General features: G+C 39.9%; 1 protein-coding gene across 1 annotated transcript in view; it reads right to left on the bottom strand.

Moving 5' to 3' along the window:
* Rcd6 (Reduction in Cnn dots 6) overlaps window positions 1-12,158 on the bottom strand; it is a 73,632-nt gene extending 61,474 nt beyond the window's left edge. Inside the window, exon 1 of the mRNA XM_090390356.1 lies at window positions 11,696-12,158. Coding sequence (XP_090246482.1) covers window positions 11,696-11,767 — 72 coding nt within the window. The 5' untranslated portion in view covers window positions 11,768-12,158. The remainder of the gene's footprint in view (window positions 1-11,695) is intronic.
* Between the last annotated feature and the right edge of the window lie 9,844 nt (window positions 12,159-22,002).

Here is a 22,002-nt window from a genome sequence, read left to right on the forward strand (position 1 = left end):
TCAATCCTATCGAGCATTTGTGGTTTGTGTTGGAACAGCAACTCCGATCTGCGGCGTCTCAACCACGGACCTTGCAGGAGTTAAAGGATCTGCTGGTTACGTGTTGGTACCAGATACCACAAGACCTTAGAAATCTTAGAGTCCATGCCTCGCCGGGTACGAGCTGTTTTGGCTGCACGTGGAGAACCAACATCATATTAGGTATGGGGTCATAATGTTTTGGCTCATCGATGTATACTGTGCACACCTTTGGTCTGCTTGCCAGCTAGCTTGTACAATTGATTCCTAAAGGCCGCCGATCCTTGCAGGACCTTACATTTTCCAGATGTAAAATATTGCACTTCAATATTACAACTTATGCAGCCTATTTTTAAAGAGAAAGATAACGTATAGTACAGTACACGGGGAAAATTACCATAAAAATAAAATTATTTCCCCTCCAAAAATGTGCCCTACTCTGTACTGTGTATTTTAAAAGGAGCAAAGTTAAAAGTTTTATACAGAAACGAAACAAAGTTTCAAACAGCTTCACTGAAGTTTTCAGTGCCGTTTGTCTTGGACAGTGCAATTTTTCTACTATAGATAAGGCCTTGTATATACGTTTTGAAAGGCCATATTCTCTGGGCTACTCAATATTTTTTTTAGTTAGTATATAGGCAAATACAAATGGATTCGTTGCCTCATTTCACAAAAAGGAATTAAACAACCGCATAACCTAGCAAATTTGTTGTTGAAGCGCTGTGAAAAGTTAAGGCTCTGAACAGGAGTGTACAATTGTCCACCTGTCTTTTTGTTATAGCATGTTATACCATTTAAAAAAAATAAATAAATAAGGCCTTCTCCCTCTCTGTCTGGGCCCAGGTGCGTCACGTCCAGCGCACTTCCCCTTTTGTTGTACGGCCTGGACTCTGAGTTTATATCACCACCCTCCACAATCATCTGCAACTCTCTACTTTGACGAATTGCCAATCCAAGAACTAAAGTTGCTGGTTTTGAGTACAGTAGTTTGCCGGATTCGCCCGTTTTACTGGAATAGCCAGCAAAGATGTGATGTCGAATTTGGGAGGGATTAGACTAAAAATACTGTATGCATATAGGGCATGTGTAGATTGGACGTGGCCAGGGTTCTCGTCCAGTACGTGTCTAGAATATTTTTCAGAGATCATGATGGAACGTTCCTTTATAATAACATGGTGCAACTCTGACGAAAGGGTTGGGCTAGGGCACTTGGATTACAGCAATAGTAGCGACGACGACTGAGGTAATGATACTGCTTGTGTTATGTGCATTCCAAAGACATTTGATATGTTTTGTTAATAATAGTAGACAGACGGACTCCTCTTCGGGGATATTAACGTGCGTTTATTAAAGGATTGGCCAGTGTTACAGAAATTCGGCGACTTTCAACTTTTATCTGAAACACTAGTTCTCAAAAATCTCTAGAAAATATAACCTAAACTTGGGGGAGGGGATCGCCAGTAATTCCGGAATGATATGCAGACTTCACTTCAGCTTGGTTTTCATTTTAATGGTTCATCATCTTCTGTAGCGTACGCGCTAAAACACTGACTGTTGTTAATTTGCACACACAGGACGAGTGGGGATTTTTAAAATATATTTAGGGGACTTCACATTGAAATTAAATTGGAACATGGGCACGCTTATCTGCTCTTATGGCTACTTTCGTGACAGTGCCTTGTTGATTAATTAAATAACATCATCTAGGGTGATTCCATTTGGGACACCATCTGGTGTGCTGCCTTTGCCCCAGTGCCGTAGGTTGCCGACCCCTGACCTATATTTTCAGTTACCGCTGAGTTTTGTTTCCCCGACCAAACAGAGTCAAGGATCATGAAACCAAAATAATGAACTTATCATCGGTATTTCCGGGGAGGGGTTTTAAATAAGACTTCCCAACACTTCTAGTGCGTTTGTATTCCTGTAACTGTACAGGGTCAGAAAAAGATTATAGCCACAACGAATACTAGAACATACTTAGTGGCATCGCCATGTACAACTGAACACGTGCCGTGACATGACACTGTGTTTAACTGTACTGACTGACCACTCCACTGTGGACTGGTCATTCCGTTGGGAACTACCTCCCTCCGCTCGCACACACACATGGGGGAGTGATGCCACAGGCTTGTACGAGCCAGCTGTTAATACAAAGAGCTTGCTGTTAATATAGCATTACACTCACACGCAGCGTCTTTTCCAAAAATTAATTTGTTTCTCAAATCAAGGGTTAGTGGTGGTTGCATTGAACCCTGCTTCCGGCATCTAGTACACGAATCTGAAGGCAGCTCCACAGTTTTCCGGGAACACTTTTCTGCGATGCTCTCACATTAGTGGTGGTGGTAGGAAGTAATCAACCGTATAATCTTGCAGCCACTAGATTTAAATTAAAAGATTGACAGCATCCACAAACAATGCCACATTTTGTGCTTTCACTTCCGCTCAGCCTTAGAAATTATATAAAAAAAAAAGGGCATTGTTACACTTATATATGTAAGTCCACTTGTAATCTGAAGATTACTTTCATATATGTATGTGCCCTATATTCTTATGTGTTTTCTGCTTCCTGTAGCGTGATTTTTTTTTTCTTTTTTTTCTTGCTAAGTGTTTGGTAGCATTAGGAGTTGTCAGTTATACTTAAAATCAAATGGAAACTTTTCTTCAAAGAAAATTTTGTGAATCATATCTTCACTTCAGTGATAGTTACCTTTTTTGGTAATTCTAACTGTTCTAAAATCATTAACCCCCTCATGGCTACTTTCGTGACAGTCCTTGTACCACCATGTCTACTTCAGTGCTCTTCAGCTTCTTTAAGTAATGGAGCACTTCGGAATGGATAAGAAATTAGTGGAACACCATACATGATTTATAAATTTTTATATAGATTCAGTGTTATCGGAATTTATGTAAACTTTTTGTTCGTTCACTTTCAGTAATTATCGTCCACATAATAAAAAAAATAATCATTTTTTATTATTATTTTCCATAAAATTGTTAGTATATATATGGAGTTAGTATATATAAATTGTTAGTATATAGTTAGTAATTGTTAGTATATCCTGGGTATAACCTCCATGCACAAGTACATGGTGGGTGACCACCCAGGTGTGAACCAAAGTAAGCAGGGGTTGAGGTGTGGCGCCCACACCACATGGAGGAATGCCGCCCCTCGATGTTACCAGGCAGTACTAAGTGGTAGATGACTCTCATCAATCGGTGCAATACCACCACTTTGCTTATTGGAGGTTTGAAGTGGTGGAACCCATGTTTAGCCTCTAGAGCTAAGTTCCGGTCAACCCTTCCCCCATCTCTTCCATCAAGCAGTATGATTGATGACTTTTGAGATTATGATGAACATCGTGGCGAGATCCATTATTCCTTACATTTCGAGGGTACAGCTCTAAAACGGTGTTCACAGGCCGGCCGCTAGTTAGTACACCGGACCGAACCGATTGGTAACTCTCTAGGAGGCTTCCGGATCAGTTGGTGTATAATCTTGCTACCTCTACTCTGCCAGATAGTGACTGGAGGGAGTCCGAGTAGTGTGTGTGTGTGGGGGGCATTGTCGAGGCCTTGTTATGTCAAGGATCTGGATATATTCTTACCATCTGTACGCCATATCCAAAAACTTCATTACTTCATACAGCATGTCCCACCCACTTTTTGTTACTATTGAATATACCATGAATTGTCAAACTAATAGAACAAGCTTATCTGCGAAAAGATCTAAACCTCCCAAACACTTCCTAATTCATTTCACAAATATACGTGGTCTCAATTCTAATCTCAACGATGTCCATTTCCACTTGCAATCTGCCAAACCCCATGTACTTTTTCTGACAGAATCTCAGTCATCGGTTGATTCAATTACTGCTCATCTGAGATGCCCAAATTATTCGCTGCATGATTCCTTTCGCCTCAAAGGTGGTACTTGTGCATATGTCCGTTCTGATATTCCCTGCCAGAGACTTGGTAATTTGGAATCTCCTCTTTTCGATCTTCTCTGGCTTAAAATCTCTCTACCTCATTGTGTCAAATTCATCTGTTGTCTGTACCGTTCTCCCAACTCCACTAACCACTTGGAGCTCTTTGACTTCCTCTCTGACTTCCTCTAACAGTGAGGTAATTTTCCTTGGTGATTTTAATGTTCACAACTCCACCTGGCTTCCGTTTTCTAGTCACACCGACCCAGCTGGTCGAGATGCTGAGGCTTTTGCAATTACTAATGACCTTGCACAGATTGTTCATTTACCTACAAGAATACCAGACAATCCTAATCACACAGCCAACACGCTTGATCTTTTTCTCACAAACAACCCTTATAAGTATACGGTCGAAGTCAGGTCCTTTAGGCACTTCAGATCACAAATTGGTGATTGTCTCTTCTCCAATGGAGCCTTTATCTCATGGTTATTCCCAACCTCGTGTTGTTTGGCATTACAAGAATAATGCAAAATGGGATGACCTGCGAGATTTCTTTTCCTTGGTCGGATTACTTGTTTCAAAACGTCTAATGTCAACGTTTGATCAGATCGTGTCAGTGAAATTATTCTTGTAAGAATGGAATCCTTTATCCCACACTCCTCTTTAAAATCTCGTCCTTTATCTAAACCTTGGTTTTCCAATAAATGTGCTAAGACTGTTCACGAGAACAATATTGCATATCGTAATTTGCTTGCTTGTTTCTAATTCTTCAGCTTCATTTTCTGCCTACACCAAAACAATTGTAAAGCAGTTATTAATCAGTCCAAACTAGAGTTTGAACAGGCTAAGAGTAGAAAACTTGCTTCTTGCCCTAATGGTAGCCGAGCATTCTGGTCTCTTGCCAAAGCTATTGGCCGCAACTTCTGCCCATCTCTGCTCCCACATCTGTCCAAACCAGATGGTTCTGTTATCACTTCACTCAAGAATAAAGCTTACCTGCTAGCATCCCATTTTTCTTCCAACTCATGTATTAATGATCTTGGTAAAACACCTCCCTCCATTCCCAACACGCTCCATTCAATGCCTCCTGTGGTCTTCCGTCAAAAGGATGTCAGAAGGATTTTGACGAATCTTGATGCTAAGAAAGCTCCAGGTCCCGATGGTATTTCTCCACTTGTTCTCAAAACCTGTGCTCCTGAACTTACTCCTATTCTTTGCTGCCATTTTTCACTTTCTTATTCCAAAAGTGTTTTTCCTTCTGCTTGGAAATTTGCTCATATCCAGCCAGTTCCTAAAAAGGATGATAAATCCCTCCCATCCAATTATCGTCCCATTGCAATTACTTCTACTCTTTCTAAAGTAATGGAGAAATCAATTAACCGCCAACTCTTAAACTACCTAGAAACCTTCCGTCTGGTCAACGATCGCCAGTATGGATTCCGTCAGTGTCGATCCACTGGTGATATTCTGGCTTATGTTACCCATTTATGGACTAATTCAATGGAAAGGTTCGGTGAAACACAAGTAGTTGCTCTTGACATCTCCAAAGCTTTCGATCGTGTTTGGCATAAAGGTCTTCTAAACAAACTTTCATCTTATGGTTTGCCATCTGTTTTTTGTAATTGGTTATCCAGTTTTCTCTCTGATCGCTCACTGAGGGTGATGGTAGATGGCTCTCTGTCTTCTGACTTCTCCACTAATGCCGGTGGCCCCAAGGTTCAGGTCTTTCCCCCACTCTTTTCCTCTTGTATATTAATGACCTCCTTTCATTGACTGGAAATCCTATCCATAGTTTTGCCGATGATAGCACATTGCATCCCACTTTCCATTTTGAGAAACCTTGCCCTGCTCAATCAGCTTCAACTTTTCGAAAATCTGCTACCAATTCCTTAAATGCGGATCTTCAGGTAATTCTCCAGTGGTGCAAAGACAACTTAGTTGATTTCAATTCTTCTAAAACTCAGTCTTGTCTTATATCTCGCAAAAAGGATTCTTCTGCTCCTATGCTTATCTTTGGTGACACTCCGATTTCTAGGCAAAATGATATATCTCTTTTAGGGATTACCCTGACTTCTAATCTCTCTTGGCACAAGTACATTACAAATATTGCTTCTTCTGCATCTAAAAAACTTGATTTTCTCTTTCGCTCTCGGCGTTACTTTTCTTCCAAACAGCTGTTCACTCTGTACAAATCTCAAATCCGCCCTACCATGGAATATTGTTTCCACATCTGGGGTGGTGCCCCCCAAAACCTCTCTCAGGGTTCTTGATTCCATTCAGAAGAGGGCAGTTAGGTTAATTAATGATTCATCTCTAACAGAGTCTCTCGACTCGCTGTCTCATAGACGTACTGTTTCTGCTGCATGCCTCTTCTACAGATATTTACATGGGCACTGTTCTTCTGAATTGACTTCTATAATTCCTGCTCTCTCTTTCAAAACAGTCCGAACACGTGCAGCCAACATCCATTTACTGTCCAACTTCAAACTCACAGAACCAACTTTTCATCTTCCTCGTTTATTCATTCAACTGCCATTTTCTGGAACAACCTTCCTTCGTACGTATTTCCTGAAAATTACAGTCTACAGAAGTTCAAGTCCAATATCAACAAATATCTTCTTTCATCTTCTCAACCTCCAACCCAAGCACGGTACTAAGTACTATAGGTTCTAATACCTCTCGTGTTTGGGGTTTACATAAAATATATGTAAAATATATATATATATTTATAAATTATATGTGGAGTGTATTTTCTTTTTAATTTTAAATTGCATCGAAATATTGAACGGTAGGTAAAAGTCCCAATTTTTGGAACATTTTGGGGAATGCTTGGACATTTCTCGCAGAACACAGGTTGAAAAACACTGGTCCAATGAATACATAGTAATACGACAGAACTATGGGTGTAATTAAGCTTTATGACGAAAAGAACGAAGTTGTAGAGAACACTTCACCAGAACCATTCATATTCTGCAAATGATATAATTTTTTACGGAACATATCTGTTTGAATTAAAAAAAAAAAAAAAGAAAGAAAAAAGGTGGATATGAAGTTTTCACTTTTCCTGGAGTTTTAATACCTATTAAAGGTTCATTCATGCTTGGTACATGTTTTCTTATTTTTAATAATTTTATTATTTTTTACTATTGAAAACTCCTTAGCCATTTCTTAAAATTCAAACAGACAGAATTCGATTCTGAAAGTACGGCTCTAATGGTATGAAAAACCCTGTATATCTTCAGCGAGCCTGCGTGCTTACCCGATACACATTAAAGATTACTTCCTAACTAATGTTTAAATTTTTTTTACTCTCCAAATGGGTGTTACAGTCGAGTTTAGTCTATTTCAAAAACATTTAATCGTAGGCCAAACTTAAAACTCAAAGAACTGATATGGGTGGCAGTGTACTGTCCACACTCTCCCCTTGAACTGCATAAGGACGTTTCTTATACAATCCACTTAAATTCTGTATTCATTGTTTAAAACTGTGCACATTTTCCGCTCTTACTGGAATTGGATGTTCCTCAGAAAGGATTCATCATTCAGTTCGATTTCCCTTAACTGTACGTTATGCACAGAAGTTAGTTATGTGCGGGCATCTCCAGCAATCCGAATCTAATTGGGAAAGAGTTCCCGAAAGGACAGATCCATTATCGATAGAGATAACGATCCTGTTGCGACGGCATAAATTGGATCCCACCACTCCAACATTCTCATTAAAACAAAGTTGCCGTACGATGAACTCTTCATCAATTGAGCAATGGCAGTGATATCTCATTAACTTCACTTCTTTCTGTACTCATTAAATAATCTGTGCTAAAGCAGCTCACCGCTGTGATCAGATAGTTCTTTGCATAGTTTTCCAAGATAATGGTTCTTAAGGAAGTTGCCAGAAGTGACAGTAGCTAAAGGACCTTACTTTTGTCTCTGAAGCTTTGCAATTTTAATTACATGCCATGTTTAGATATTAACTCGTATTTACAAGTTCCTTAACATGCAAGAGAAAATTTCGAACCCGTGTGGCCTTACCATTTTTTTCTATTATTTTTTTTCATTTTGTTAGTTTAGATGCCAATGCCTGTTTAGCACCCTTGACCTAAATTTTTGAATTCTTACCAGTTAGAAAGTTTTATTGTTTCTATTTCCGGTACAAATAAAAAAAAAAAAAAAAAAAACAGTGACTGCACACTAAATGAGCAATCATTCACTTGAGTATTTCGCACATTGCTTCCTGTAACATTGGTATGTTAAACAAATGTTATAATTCTAGGAAATCCATAATACTTAAATTCATTAATATTGATAGGGGACATTAGGGATTTTCCTGAAAAGCCTTTTCTTGGCACATTCCCAGACGTCAAGATGAGGTTTTTCTTGGGTCTTGAATACAAGATAGGTAGTTAATTGATGGTAGTAGTCCTCTCAAAAAAACATTTAGCGGTCTTTAAAATCGATAGGAAAAAAAAAAGAAAATAAAAGAAAGGAGAAGCCGTCCATTGCCTTGGGAGAAAAACTCGCGTAGGCAACGCGAGTAAAAATTAAAGTAAAGTAAAGAATAAACGCTTGAGTAAGTATGGCACATGGTATCACAAGCTTTCACGGAACTAAAGATAGAGAATACAAAATGTCAGCATACTGAAGGAAAATATGCGGAAATTGTTCAACCTACCTCTCAGTTAGTTACCAGCTCGCAGCATGTTAGTTTATTAAAGATAAGAAGGATACCATGGGAGATTTTTAATTAAATACAAATGCACTAGTTTCAGAGAATTAAGCTTGTTGGTGTCGTATAGCGGAGTGAAAAAAATGCCTGCAATTGGCAGGGGACAAAAATATCCTTGTTACTCGCTAATTGCTTTAAAAAATACTCCTATTAAACGCAGTATTTCAGACTATTACTGGTTGCATTTAAGGACTGACACGCGCTAATGAAGCAAGTGACAATGCCTGCGATAATTTTGTGTTTAGCAACAACAGTGCTTGAACACTACCATTGCTCTAGGGTACAGTCCATCTCAAAAACAAAAAAAAAAAAAAAAAGGCCAGGATATTTTGCATTGACACTTCAACATAAATATAGTAAAATAACATTCTAGGATACCCTTTGATTCAAATAAGAGTTCGTTGGGTCGACTTCGTCCGACTGTGGCACTGCATTACACTTTTCAATATGTGGTCATTTTGTCAAGAACTTTAGTCCCTTTCTCCAACCTTTCCCTCCAATTGGGATAAGTAATCCAGTCTCAGGCAGAGGTACTAGATTTTGTTTGTCTGTTTCAGAGCTAGACAAACACTTCGTGTAATCTCAGAGAGCCCAAACAAGCTACAAACGCTTCGTGTATCCTCAAACAGAGAGCCCAACCAACATGATTGTTGGAATCTATTTGGAATCTACTGTCACAGGCGCAAGGGATAGTGTTTTTTTACCACAAGTTTCTGATTATAGTGTTCTACAGCCGTAGATCAAAGCCGCTCTGCATCCAAATTTCCCACTCGTATTCAATATGCGTTCAAACGACAGTGCAGTTCTACTCGTACGAAAGCCTTCGGACATATGCCGTTTATTCGAGTATAAACTATAATTTGCAGCTACGACAAAGGTAGGTCGTGGTTTGAAGTGCCCTGGAGCTAATTTTCATTAATAACAATTCCCTAAATCTCTTCTACAGTACTATCAAGAGAACTTGCTAACTTGGGATCATTTTGCGCATCATATTGAATCACGCCTCCATGTTACTTTCCGACTTAAATCTTACTGAGATAGCGCTTTAATTTAAAATAAAAAAATAAATTTTCTGTCTATACTCCAGGACGACCAAACGGTCAGAGGAATTCGCAAGATAGAGAGAATACAAGAAACAGCACCGTATTTAGCAGTCACGGGCTTGAACTTATGCACTTGTACTTATGCGCCCGGGCGATGACCACTTTCCTTCCACTAATTTCGGATCCAGCTGCATTTGCTCTGCTCACTGGTTTGCCAGAGGTGTCGGACTCTATCAAGAAGGGAATTGATGGAAACCACATCACGACAGTATAATAGCAGCACAGCTCTAAAATACACCTGGATTTCACAACACGATAAATTGTGAATTACTTCTAGTAAATCGAACAGCTGCTTAGTAGTTCCGTGTTGCACTATACACATACTCACCACAACGTGTCCCAAATCTGGAGATATGCAAATCGTTTTATACCTTTTAAACACATACTTACACGATCATGTGTATTTACCAGCTGCTACCACAAAATGCTGTTTGCAGGAATAAGAAGTAATTAGGACATGACTTCGGGATTGGAGAGTAAGGTTACTGATTATACTTTTCTCAATTCAGAGAGGTGATTCTAGTCTGATAAAACAGACTAGAATTTAGATATAGTGCTCACCTAAATGTCGGATTATAACTGCATATAAGATTCACGTTTTATTTTTATTTGTTTACCTTCCAACCACCCTTTGCGATGAAATTTTGACATCTCCCACCAATATTTAAGATTATTTGTAAAATACAGCTCCGCCCTCAACTTATTGAATGAAAATTCCAGGTCGTTGTCAGTCGTGTGAAGTTTCATATGGCTACGCATTGGTATATTCTCGTTTGAAGTACATGGTCAACCCCAACATCTGTCGATGTGTTACAGAATATTGACGTTTATTGAGACAAGTTTCTTGTAACCATAAATTTCAAGCAAAGCAGTTCTAGCCAAGAGACTTGTTTTTCAGCTGGAGAACATTAAATGAAACTGGGGAGGAAATAAAGAAATCGTGTTTTTCAGGTTTAACTTTAAAATCAGTCAACCTGTTAGTAATCTAAAGGTTTGATTCTGCAACCAGATTCCTTCATAAATGAGGTTATCCTATCTCGCAAAGATTTTGACTCCTCGATTATTATACGAGTCTGTCTTCTTGCTGCTGATAATAGAAACACTTTCCTTTCTATGCCACAGTCCCATTGATAATACATTAGTGGCACTACCGCGTAATCTGTGCCTCTAACTATCATTCAATAATATGGAACTGGATTTCAGTTGTTTTTGTTAATGAAGTTAGCTATACTTACTTTTGCATTAGATGCAGGTATGTGAAACGTGGTTTCACGACCCTGAGCAGAGACGGAAGGACTCCCCCCCTCCCCGATCAGTGAATAATAATTAAATATTGTCACTAACTCTTCAGTTACTTATTTCACTCCATTTAAAAGGGTAAAAAGTTTTCTGGGTTGCGTCGAAAGCCTGACAGTTGTTGTCCTTCAGTTCAAGTTCTGAACAGCATTGAGTTGTAAAGTAAATTAGACATTATCGGCAAAGCAATCTGGAGGGAAGTTTGATTTTAGCGTATGATTAGCTACTGCTATAGTCCAGAAACGTTTTCCCGAGGGTTCGATTTAATTTCGTATAAGAAAAAGAGTTAAAAAGAATTCGGTAAGTTATATATGTCCAAGAAGAAAAAATCTAATCAAGATGACCTGAAGGCGGGAAAAGGACTTGCGGCGAGATGCTGGCAAAATATTCAGGAAACATTTATTGAGAACGACGAAGGAAACAACGCATAGTTCGCCTATTAAAATTATTTGAATCTAAAAATATAACTACACGCAGAAAGCACGCGTGGCGATGGACCATATTTTTTCGCGAGGTGCTTGTGTTACATAAGAAGCACAACTTGATCACTGTCACCCAGCATGAGATATTTGTGGGTCTTCTCTTAGCCTAACATAGAACCATCACCGTGACCAGATTTAATGAGCCTTACCGTTGAATATATCCCTGCGACGACGCTCCCTACATACGGTGTACAACCAATTACCGTCCTCCCAAAGGCCATTGCACCCCCTTAGGCTGCTGCGTTCCGCTGGCAATGGACGAGAGGAGGACGGAGTCCTAAGTCAGCATACCTGTGAACGGGCAATCTGAGATGGAGAATGGTCGACGAAAGAGCACTTCTGAATATTCGGACGAATTCTGAACTTGAGATCGCATCGTTAAACGGCAGCCCGTTAAAATGTCGGTCACCAAGCCTCGTGCTTACAGCTATCCGACGCTACAGGTGGGCAGCTGACTATCAGGTGGTCGTCGGACACTTTTGCCGATCGAAGTGGAACACTGTCCGTCGTGGCAACCTTTTAAATAACGCGTGTCATCTTATGGCATGCCGAGAAACAAAAGACAGCGAAGTATCCTCTGGCAAGACGCACACAAAACAAACCACCGGCGGCTACGAGCACCCACTGTACCAACTCACGGTGTCTGCCGAAGGAGATGAATTAGTTGTCATGTGATCACAACAAATTCGACGCATGCGCCGAGGCTCGTGACTTTGGGGAAAGTTTTAAGGTGACTAAGCCCTTCTGGCGCACCTGATATGAGACGCGGGACGCCCTGAAAAACACGTGACCGCGATGGCATTTCGCAGTGCTTCTCGGTGAAGGAGAAAGCGGACGCTCGTGCTGTTCTTCTAGCATATGACCAGAGGATATTGACTTAAAGCTCAGACTTCTAATGCATTTGAAGAAACTCGCTTCCATATCGCTATCGCGTAACACATGATAACTTGACTTTCTTCAAATTGGTGAGAATGTAAAATATGGGCAAGGTAGTTAATGAGATCGCGAAAATGGTTTCGAAATGTCCATTCAAAAATCTTGAAAAACTGAAGCCATTGGAAGAGTCGTGGCATATTGAAATCCTCCCTATCTGGCATGCAGCATATAATCGTGCTTTCGAAATCACACACACGCGAAAAATAAAATAATAATAGTAACACTTGCTACTAAGGCAAATATTTTCAAGCTGATATATAATATTTAAAATTATGAACTGAAACCTCGATTTTTCGATGGCGCGTAGTCGACCATATGTTAGCTTAAAATGCTGAAATGCTTTACTTCAAAAAATCATAATTTTTAATAATTTATTTAGTAGAGGCATATGATGCAAGGAAAAAAAAAAAAAGGTAAAGTGCAGCCATTATCAATCCACTGCAGGATGGAAGCCTCCTCAACAATTCATGCTGAGGGAAATGGACCATAATCTGCCACGCTGGTCCAGTGCGGGTTGGCAGATCGACCGTATACAGCAGTCAGGGACTTGAACCCCGGTCTACTCAAAGAGCGTGTGCTATGCACTCCCGCTCCTGACCACTCGGCTACGGAGGCCCAAGCTTATAAAACATCAGCCAAAAAAAAACCTTCCCATTTCACCCATCCATTCTCTCCAAAAGTTTGTCCATTTCTTCCTTGAATTTATTTAAGTTATCAACTTCCACAACAACCGATGGAAGTTTGTTCCAGCAATCAACCACCCACTGGATAAAGGCAAATTTCCACACATCTATTCTGCAAATCTTTCTTCAACTTGAATGTATGGCCCCTCAGGTGCGCAATCTGAGCAAGAACACTGAGCTTGAGAAAATCCACTGATCAGCTGCGGCTTTGTGAGAAGAAGGTAAGAGTCACGGGTGTTTGGTTTGATTTATCGGAGGATGGAAGCCTAAAATTTTATTACAGGCAGAGCAGAATGAGGACATGTATTTTCATGATGGAGCACCAACCAGTGGTATGAAGATTTGTACTTTTCCTGCGGATATGTACTCGCAGGGTATATCTGTGAGACGATTCGGAATGGACGCAGTTCCAATTTGTCAAACTCATTCGGCAATGTCTTCTATATGCGTATTCTGCTGGATAAAAATCTGTCATTCACACCCCATCTTACTTACCTCCGAAGCAAAATCAAAAAATACTCCGCACTAATAGCTAGAGTCACTCGTCGCGACTGGGGGCTTAAGAAGAGGACCCTAGCCCTCTTCTATAAGGCAGTCTTCTTACCAGTAATAACATACGCATCAGGAGTCTGGTTCCACAAGGCGGTAACAGCAGTAAACAAAAGGAAGCTAGAGACCATTCAACGTTCAGTCCTACTGACAATCTCGAGAGTCTGCTGTACTGTAAGCACCCACGCCCTCCAGGTCCTCTTGGGCGCTCTCCCCCTGGGCCTGGAGATCGTCCGCTGTGGGTTGCTTTATCAACTATCCAAAGGCAAAGCAATCACCTGCCTAGACTACACAACTGATCCGGCGAACGATCGTAAACTCGAGAAAAAACGCCTTCTCACCCACCTACAGCAGGCGTGGCAAACCCGCTGGACGACTTCGACAAAAGGGGAAGTCACCTGAAGATTCATACCGGATAATCAACTAGTGTTTCCCAAAAGCCCAAACTGGTTTTCACCGGGACTGCTAACATCTTACCTGCTCACGGGACATGGCTCAATAAGAGCAAAACTCTCCAGTTTCGGATTGAGTGACACCCCTCTCTGCCACTGTGGACAGCCAGAGACGTGGGAGCACCTCATGCACCACTGCCAACTATACGAAGACCTCCGCTGCCTCTTAATAACTAGAATACGTTTCTCGCCAATAAATCAAGAACAATATCTCCTGGAGAGCGAGGACAACTATAAAGCCTTAACGCAGTTTGCACAGGATCTTTTCACTAGAAGAAGAACATACCCACAACCTTAGCAGGAATTTTCCCACAAACTAACCACTCGTCATCCATAATAAAGATCCTTAGATGTGTCAACCAAACAAAAACCTAACAGCTACAATCTGAAAAACCAATCATTAACTTAACCTGGATCTGACCACTGGCTTAAACTGGAGTCATTATCTGGACTTGACCACTCACACGTACGGGACAACATTTCCCAGGAATGGCGTACGAAGACCTGACAAAGACATTATGCAGTTTGCTGCCGAAACATCATTAGGCAATCTGAACCGGGTACCCTCACTCGGTTCACTTTCTTTCCCTTCCCTTGGCAGGGGATGGTTACTCTGTACCCTCCCCCTGCCATCCCCTATCTTCACCTGGTGAGGCATGGGCCTGCCCCGCCGACTTTTGGGGTTATCTTCACTATTGACCCCATATTTCTGTCTTTCACCCCCCCCCCCCAGTCTTCAGTCTCCCTTCCCTCTCTAGCTATCTTGCGACTAGCGTTTGACCCTTGCCAAAACTACACAAGCCCCACACTTAAAAAAAAAAAAAAAAAAAAAAAAATTTAACTCTAACCCATATAACTTATCTCTTTCGGCCTGACCCAATTTCTAGCGTTTCTCCCCCCCCCCTCCACTTTTTTTTTTTTTTTTTTTTTTTATAGGTCCTAGCCACTGAAATCTAAGGAAATTAGGTGGCAGGACCTGCCAGAATAAATAGTAAATTTCTAAAATACTGGTGTACCTGGTCTGCCTCCACGAGGTATAGTGTGGGCAACGGTGGGTCTCAAATGAGACCCAACGGCTAAAAGACCAGATGAACAACGGTACAAAACATTACACACCACAATATCCACACACTTTTAAACCTCTGGCCTCTACAGTGTTCTGTATCACACCACAATGTATATTACGCGGAGATGGGGGAAACCCCTGGTGCCGTTAGACCCTAAACACACTATACACTATATATATGCGTTGACTGTCTTCTGCACGTATTATCCCATGAAGAGTTCTATTGCATATATTTTTTTTTCCATTCCAAGCTCTGGGCTATAGTGCAATGCGGTCTTAGCACTCGATGCGCCAAATATTCCCAAGAATAGCAACAAAACTAAAATATTGATCACTAATTGTTGTTTAAGATGGCATAGTGTGCAATTACACTATTACGGTAATGTGTACGCCATGATCATAACTTATTTATGACCATGACTTTCTCATTTATGATCGTATTCATGTTTTTGACAGCGGCGGATCCAGACTGTTTTTCTAGGGTGGGGTGATATAACGATAACAGTATACTGATTGACAGCAATCGAAAATTAATCACGAATTTATCTTGAATTTTTTATCGAAGATACTCTATATGCAACACGAATAGTTACCATCAACAAATTAATATAAAACAGAGCATGCTTCATTTTGTTTTGGCTCTATTGGGGAGCCAGGTCGATCAGTAATTGCACAAAGATGCGGTCCGGTAGCACCCTCCATAATTGTTCTTAAATGTTCAAACAATCTGGCTGTACAACAAGGAGTTAAGCTTCCTGTAATATTATCATTGTTAACAGCTACAAAACAGCAATCAAACGTGCCCGAGGGTGCAGCTACAAAGCATTATTGCACAGATTCAAAGCAGAAGCTTGGAGTATACATTTCCAAAGTAAAGCGAAAAGTAAATGCACATAAAAAGAACAGGAAATTGAAGTCTACAGATAAAAAAAAAAACTAAATAAATAAAAATAGGACTGATCCGTCCAATTTAAGTGAACAGGTAGGAGTAAGGTAGAGTCCTGGTACTTCACACACATTACACAATCAGTCTTAGAACTTGCAAGAAGAGTCAATTTTAAGGTTCATGTAACGGATGAGATTAGCAATTTCAGTTGCCTCTTGAAGTGTCCAGGGGTGTCAAATATCTCCAATTTGCTTTGTTGATTGATCTTGCAGTCCTGTTACAGAAGTTGTAGTATCCATAACTTGTTCTCGCATAGGATGGTTTCAGTAGTGGATGGTTTCTTAAAGCTCTTGTCGGTGCGTTGAAATTTATTTGTGAGACGAGAGGAGGGCAATTCAGGGTACCATTTAACAGCTGGTTAAAAAGGAGTAAGTCGGCTTTATCTCTTCTTTCTTCCAGCGTTTCAAGTCCAAAGAATATACACCACTCTTAGTAAGATTTCTCATTGTATTCAAGGCCACTTTTAAAGCAAACGTACTGTATTGCTCTTTTTTTGAATATTTTCAATTTCTAATTTTTGGTAAGCTGCATGTGGGAACCAAACCTGTGAGGCAAATTCTAGGGCTGGCCTAACATAGATTTTGTAGAGAAAGATGAAAAGTGCCAATTTATTTAAGTCTCGGTTAATTCTTTTCAGGAAACAGTTTTTTGCTGGCTGCCTTCACAATGTTTGAGACATGGACACCAAAGGAAAATGATTCCTTGTGCTGGAATTTCTGCTCTCGGCAGCTCCTAGCATTGCTGGCTTTCCAACAGACTATGAACAGATGCAAATCTTTCCAATGAAGTTTGGACTTTGTCTGAAATTTAATTATATGTATATTTTATTTTTTATGTAATTTTATTATTTTTCATATCAATCTTTATTGGTCATGACAGGTTTTTTCCCTCCCTGTAATTGGGCAAACAGGAGAGGGAGTATACAGGGTGATTCACTACCAGTGCGACAAACTTGCAGGAGGTGTAGGGGGCACAAAGACGAATCGGAATCACATAGCATTGCAGGGTCCGAAATGCCTTCGTCATGCGGTAGAGGACGTTGAACGGAAGGTCGCGTGAACAGCGATCCCGCTGGAAGTCAGCATTTGCGAACCGTTTCGGTTGAAGAAACCAAGTAGCAAAAGTCCTCCGGAGTGGATAATCCGCAGGCTCCAATGATTGGACGCGTTGCAGATGGTATGAACTCATTTGGTTTGTTGACAGTATCCTCCCTACAGTGGATTGGGAAATACCCAATCGTTGGCCTATCGCTCGAGTACTCGGATTGCCTTCTGCAAGACGTAGGACATTCTCCTCATTGTCTGGCATTCTCGTCGTTCGCTCTCGATTCATGGTACCTCTCGTGAAACAACCAGTCTCACGTAACCTTCTGTGCACACGTGCGAAAATCGTATGATAAGGAGCACGCCTGTGCGGGAAACGTTCCTGGTACAAGCGCAGAGCGGCGCGTCCGTTACAGTCCGCAGCTCCATACGCGAGGTGCATGTCTACCAGTTCAACGTTTGAATACTCGTCCATCCTACTCGGGAACCGGTTCGCAAATGCTGACTTCCAGCGGGATCGCTGTTCACGCGACCTCCCGTTCAACGTCCTCTACCGCATGACGAAGGCATTTCGGACCCTGCAATGCTATGTGATTCCGATTCGTCTTTGTGCCCCCTACACCTCCTGCAAGTTTGTCGCACTGGTAGTGAATCACCCTGTATAAGAGTACTGCTAAATTATGTGTAATTGACAGCGGGGTTAGCTGGGACCACTTTATGTAATAAATATCAATGTACAGGTGGAACGACCCTTGATAAATCCGTGAGAGTAATCTGACAAATTAAGTTTCATAAAGTTAATAGTTGATAAACAGGAGAACTTCTTGGCTTTCCAAGCCTTTACAACTGCAATACTGGATTCAATTATCTTTAAGAGTGTATTTAATTGACAAACTGGGCTGTAGTTGTTGGGTGAGGATGGGTCTCCTTTTTTGTAAAGAGGGGTAACCTTTTTCAGTTTAGCTAGATGGATTCCACTCTCAAAGAACAATTTTATTAGGTGAAATAATGGCTTTACAAGTGTGGTTCCACATTTTTCCCTAAAACAGTAGGGATACCATCCGGGCCTCGTGTGAGGTCCTTTCTTCAAAGTTGTAAAGGTAGTCTGCCTCAGACAAAGATGACAAATCATTGGGAATATCTAGCGTGTTTACAGCCGCATTTTGATTTTTTGCCTTGAAATAGCTGAATATAGGCTTCGTATCTTTTGCCTCAGACTCTTCTTTCGACGAAGCCCAAGTATTTGTTGTAGTCCTGTTTTTAATGTCATCTTAACCTGTCTTCTTAAGGAAGAATATTTATTGTAAAGGCATATTTCCTTATTTATTTGCTGTTATGCTGTTAAATTTCATCTACGTTTTCATAATTATTGGGATTTAAATTATTAATTTATAATAATTATGTGAAATTACATGCAGTTGGATTCTCAGTTTGCTTATTTGAGACGCTTATCGGCGTCTCAAAGATTGTTGAGGACTCTGCACACTCCATCTTACAGAAAGCATGAAACTCTGCTGTTTGGTCAACTGCTATATTTGTGTCATTTTTTATTAGATCTGTATAAATGTGTTTACAGGCCGATTAACTTTGTACATGTGTATTTACGGGCTGGATAACCCGAAGGGACCCTACTCCCTCCCGTTTCGATCGACTGGGACTTTAATGAAAACGAACCAAAAAATAGTTTTGATTAATATTTTTAAAAATAAAAGTTTAAAAAGTTTTTGTAAAATGATTTAGCTAATAGAAATTAGCATTATAATTAAACAGTTTAATTTTTTTATGGTGACCTGAAACATGAGAGGCGTAAAACCTTTAGCGCCTTGTGGGTTGAAGTTTGAGAAAACAAAAGATACTCGGTAACATTAGACTTGACACTCATGGACAGTAAGTGGTTATAACCACTTTGATACCAACTCTCCCACATCTGATCCTACTTATCGTTCAAAATCGATTGAGCTACTCGTTAGGAAGCATCATCAAGGGGAATTGTTGTATAAAAAACCTTAAAATAATGAATTGGCTTTAACGGATCTTAGAAAAGAACTTGCAGCTCGAGGTCCTTCGTGGCTGAGATAATTGCAAACCAAAATCTGCCTTAGAACACAAGACACATTTACGCGTCACCTTTTAAGTTGCTTTTTCACCAGTCTGAACAATAGCTCTGCTTTTCTTATTATAATTATTTAATCAACTTAGATGTCTTGCCACTTCTACTCTTGGAGGGGGTTGAATGCAAACAGTGTCATCAAAGAAACACTGGTTTCTCTCTGAGGTTCTCATAAATAAATAGACAAATATTGCAGATCAGTCAAGTAATTTATTTATTGTAAATATTCCTTTTTTTTTTTTCGACGTGTAAAAAAATTTTACACCTGTAAACTGAGGTTTATGGGTAGCCTTGTTAACGGAATTCGGTAGAGATTGCAGGAGCATTGGCTGTTTATTTATTTTTGTTTCTAACCTTGAAGTTCGTTGTCCTGACAATGAAGGGACGAAAGTTATCTTTAATGTATAATTTCTACTGCTCTTTTGTTGTTAGTTAATTCCGGAGGTTGGGGTGTAATCATTAATTGACGTTATTGTTATGTTCAGTGTTCCTTAGCATTCAAAAATGCAAGGTAACACAGAGGTTGTTGAAGCTTCTCTCTGTATGGTGTACACGCTATTTATACCTGTTTTTCTTGCGGCAGCTGCTTACAACTGGTCAACTAGGGTTTAAACGCAGCGGGTCTACCAAGTTTGCACTACAGAAGATTAGTTTGCATGCATTCCTGTACATAATTTAGATTATTACTTAATTTTGACTTTTCTGAACTTCATGCTCCGCTGCTTCCTCCTCGATTTCTCTCATGCCCTGTGATTCTGTTGATAAGCAAGAATTTGCGTATATTTTTTCGTGTATTTCGAAAAAATAAAATCTTGTAAGCTTTATATTATTGCATTTAATCTTTTTCTCATCCCTTATTCAGTTTCAAAGTATTCATATAATACTTTGCTTATCACCAAAGTATTAGATGAATTATTCTATAGAATATAGAAAACCCTCCCGTGTATAATTTCGGGATGTTCTGATACTGCTTTGGTCTTGATTTGGAGCTCTGAACGGCTTTGGAATGGTTAATTGGTTATGGTATGTCAGGACTATAATTATGGTCTTTACTATTCTATTGGGGGGGGGGGGGATATTATCAATTTACGCCAAAAATCATAAACTGCAACACTGATTAAAAATTGTGTATCCTATCAGATAACGGTTAAACTAAAGAATTTGAGTTTCGAAATATTGTAGAAATTCCTATCAAAGATTATAATACCTCACAGCACTTGTACAGGCTGATACGCGATTTCAAATATCAGTACAGTGATTCAAAAGGCTGTATCTTTGAACAAAATTCGTGAATTCAGGCTAAATATGAAGTACAGTAAACACAAAAAGAGAAGTGGAAAGAAACATTTTTTGTTGTTGTTGTTCCGTAAAGTAAACACTCTTTGATAGCTCACAGATACTTGTATGCCATCTACTACTCCTTCAGAAAACAGATAAGTACCGTTAAGAAGTAATTCTTCGTTTAATCAGTATTTGGTACAGGTAAGTCTATTTAAGTGCAGTGGTACACGTACCGTCGAATGTTATCAACTGTAATATACGCCACCCTTATGTGGGGCGATTTGGGTAGTTTAATTTGGGAGCAGAGTCCGTTTCACTAAGCCCAAACGAATCTTGCGTTAAAATAAGTGCAGTATAAAATACCACTTCTCGTGGTACATGAAACATATTGTAATGAAATGATTGACAAAAAACATTAAAATGGCGGATACAGAGAATTACATGAGGTTTTCAAGTGAATTCCACAATCGTTTTGGTGGCTCGGATACAATACAGGACTACAGTTAGCAAAGGTGGCGTTTAATTGCTTCATTTTTTCTAGGCAGAACGAGACTTCACTAGTTTTTTCCCCTCTTTCCAACATAGACCCGTCGGTGATGAGAGGAATTTTTATGCGCCTTTTTCACAACGTGGCTGAGTTAATTAGTCTGAGGCGAGGTAGCTTGGCTTTTTCTCCCGGAAACGCGGGTTTTTCGTCCACCAATCCGAAAATCGACCATAGAACGCACGAATATTTACAGACAGTATACACGGAGCAATACGGCCCTAGTCGCTGATGCATCTAAACCCCTACTACTACAACAACTTTCCAACACATTTTCTGTTCTTTCTTTTTTCTTTTAAATTGGACTGTGCCTTTCGTTTCAAGCAAAATTGGACTGTGCCTTTCGTTTCGTTTCGTTACCACTTGACTTATCTCTGACTGTCTCGAGCGGCTATTAGACATTGATTTTATTTTCATGATGATGACATCCACTATAATGCACATTATTTTAGTTTTTAGACACCTACAGTGTTTTCTGGATGATATGTTCTAGACTTCTTGCCTGTGTTTCTGGATCTGGCACTTCATGATAGTGTCTACCCATATTTTGAGTTTTATTTATTTATTTCAGTTTTTAATTATAAAAGAGTATGTTAAAATCTTGGAGAATATAGATACTGGCGATGAGGGAAAATAATGTATGAGAGCTCTGGAGGTACATGCATGAGGACCATCGTACAGAGAAACACAAAGAGAACTTTTATAAAAGAGGCAAAGTATAGCATCTGAAAGACAACAGAATCACGAAGGCAAGGTGATGATGGCTAGTATAATGGGAAGACGAGACAGCAGTAAGAAAAAAGAACAAGATGTGGAGAAAATAATGTGGGCAAGGAATAGAAGAAA

This window comes from Mastigoproctus giganteus, chromosome 2 (genome assembly GCF_048544385.1).
Source record: "Mastigoproctus giganteus isolate SK-2022 chromosome 2, ASM4854438v1, whole genome shotgun sequence".
In the NCBI taxonomy this organism is placed as follows: Eukaryota; Metazoa; Arthropoda; class Arachnida; order Uropygi; family Thelyphonidae; genus Mastigoproctus; species Mastigoproctus giganteus.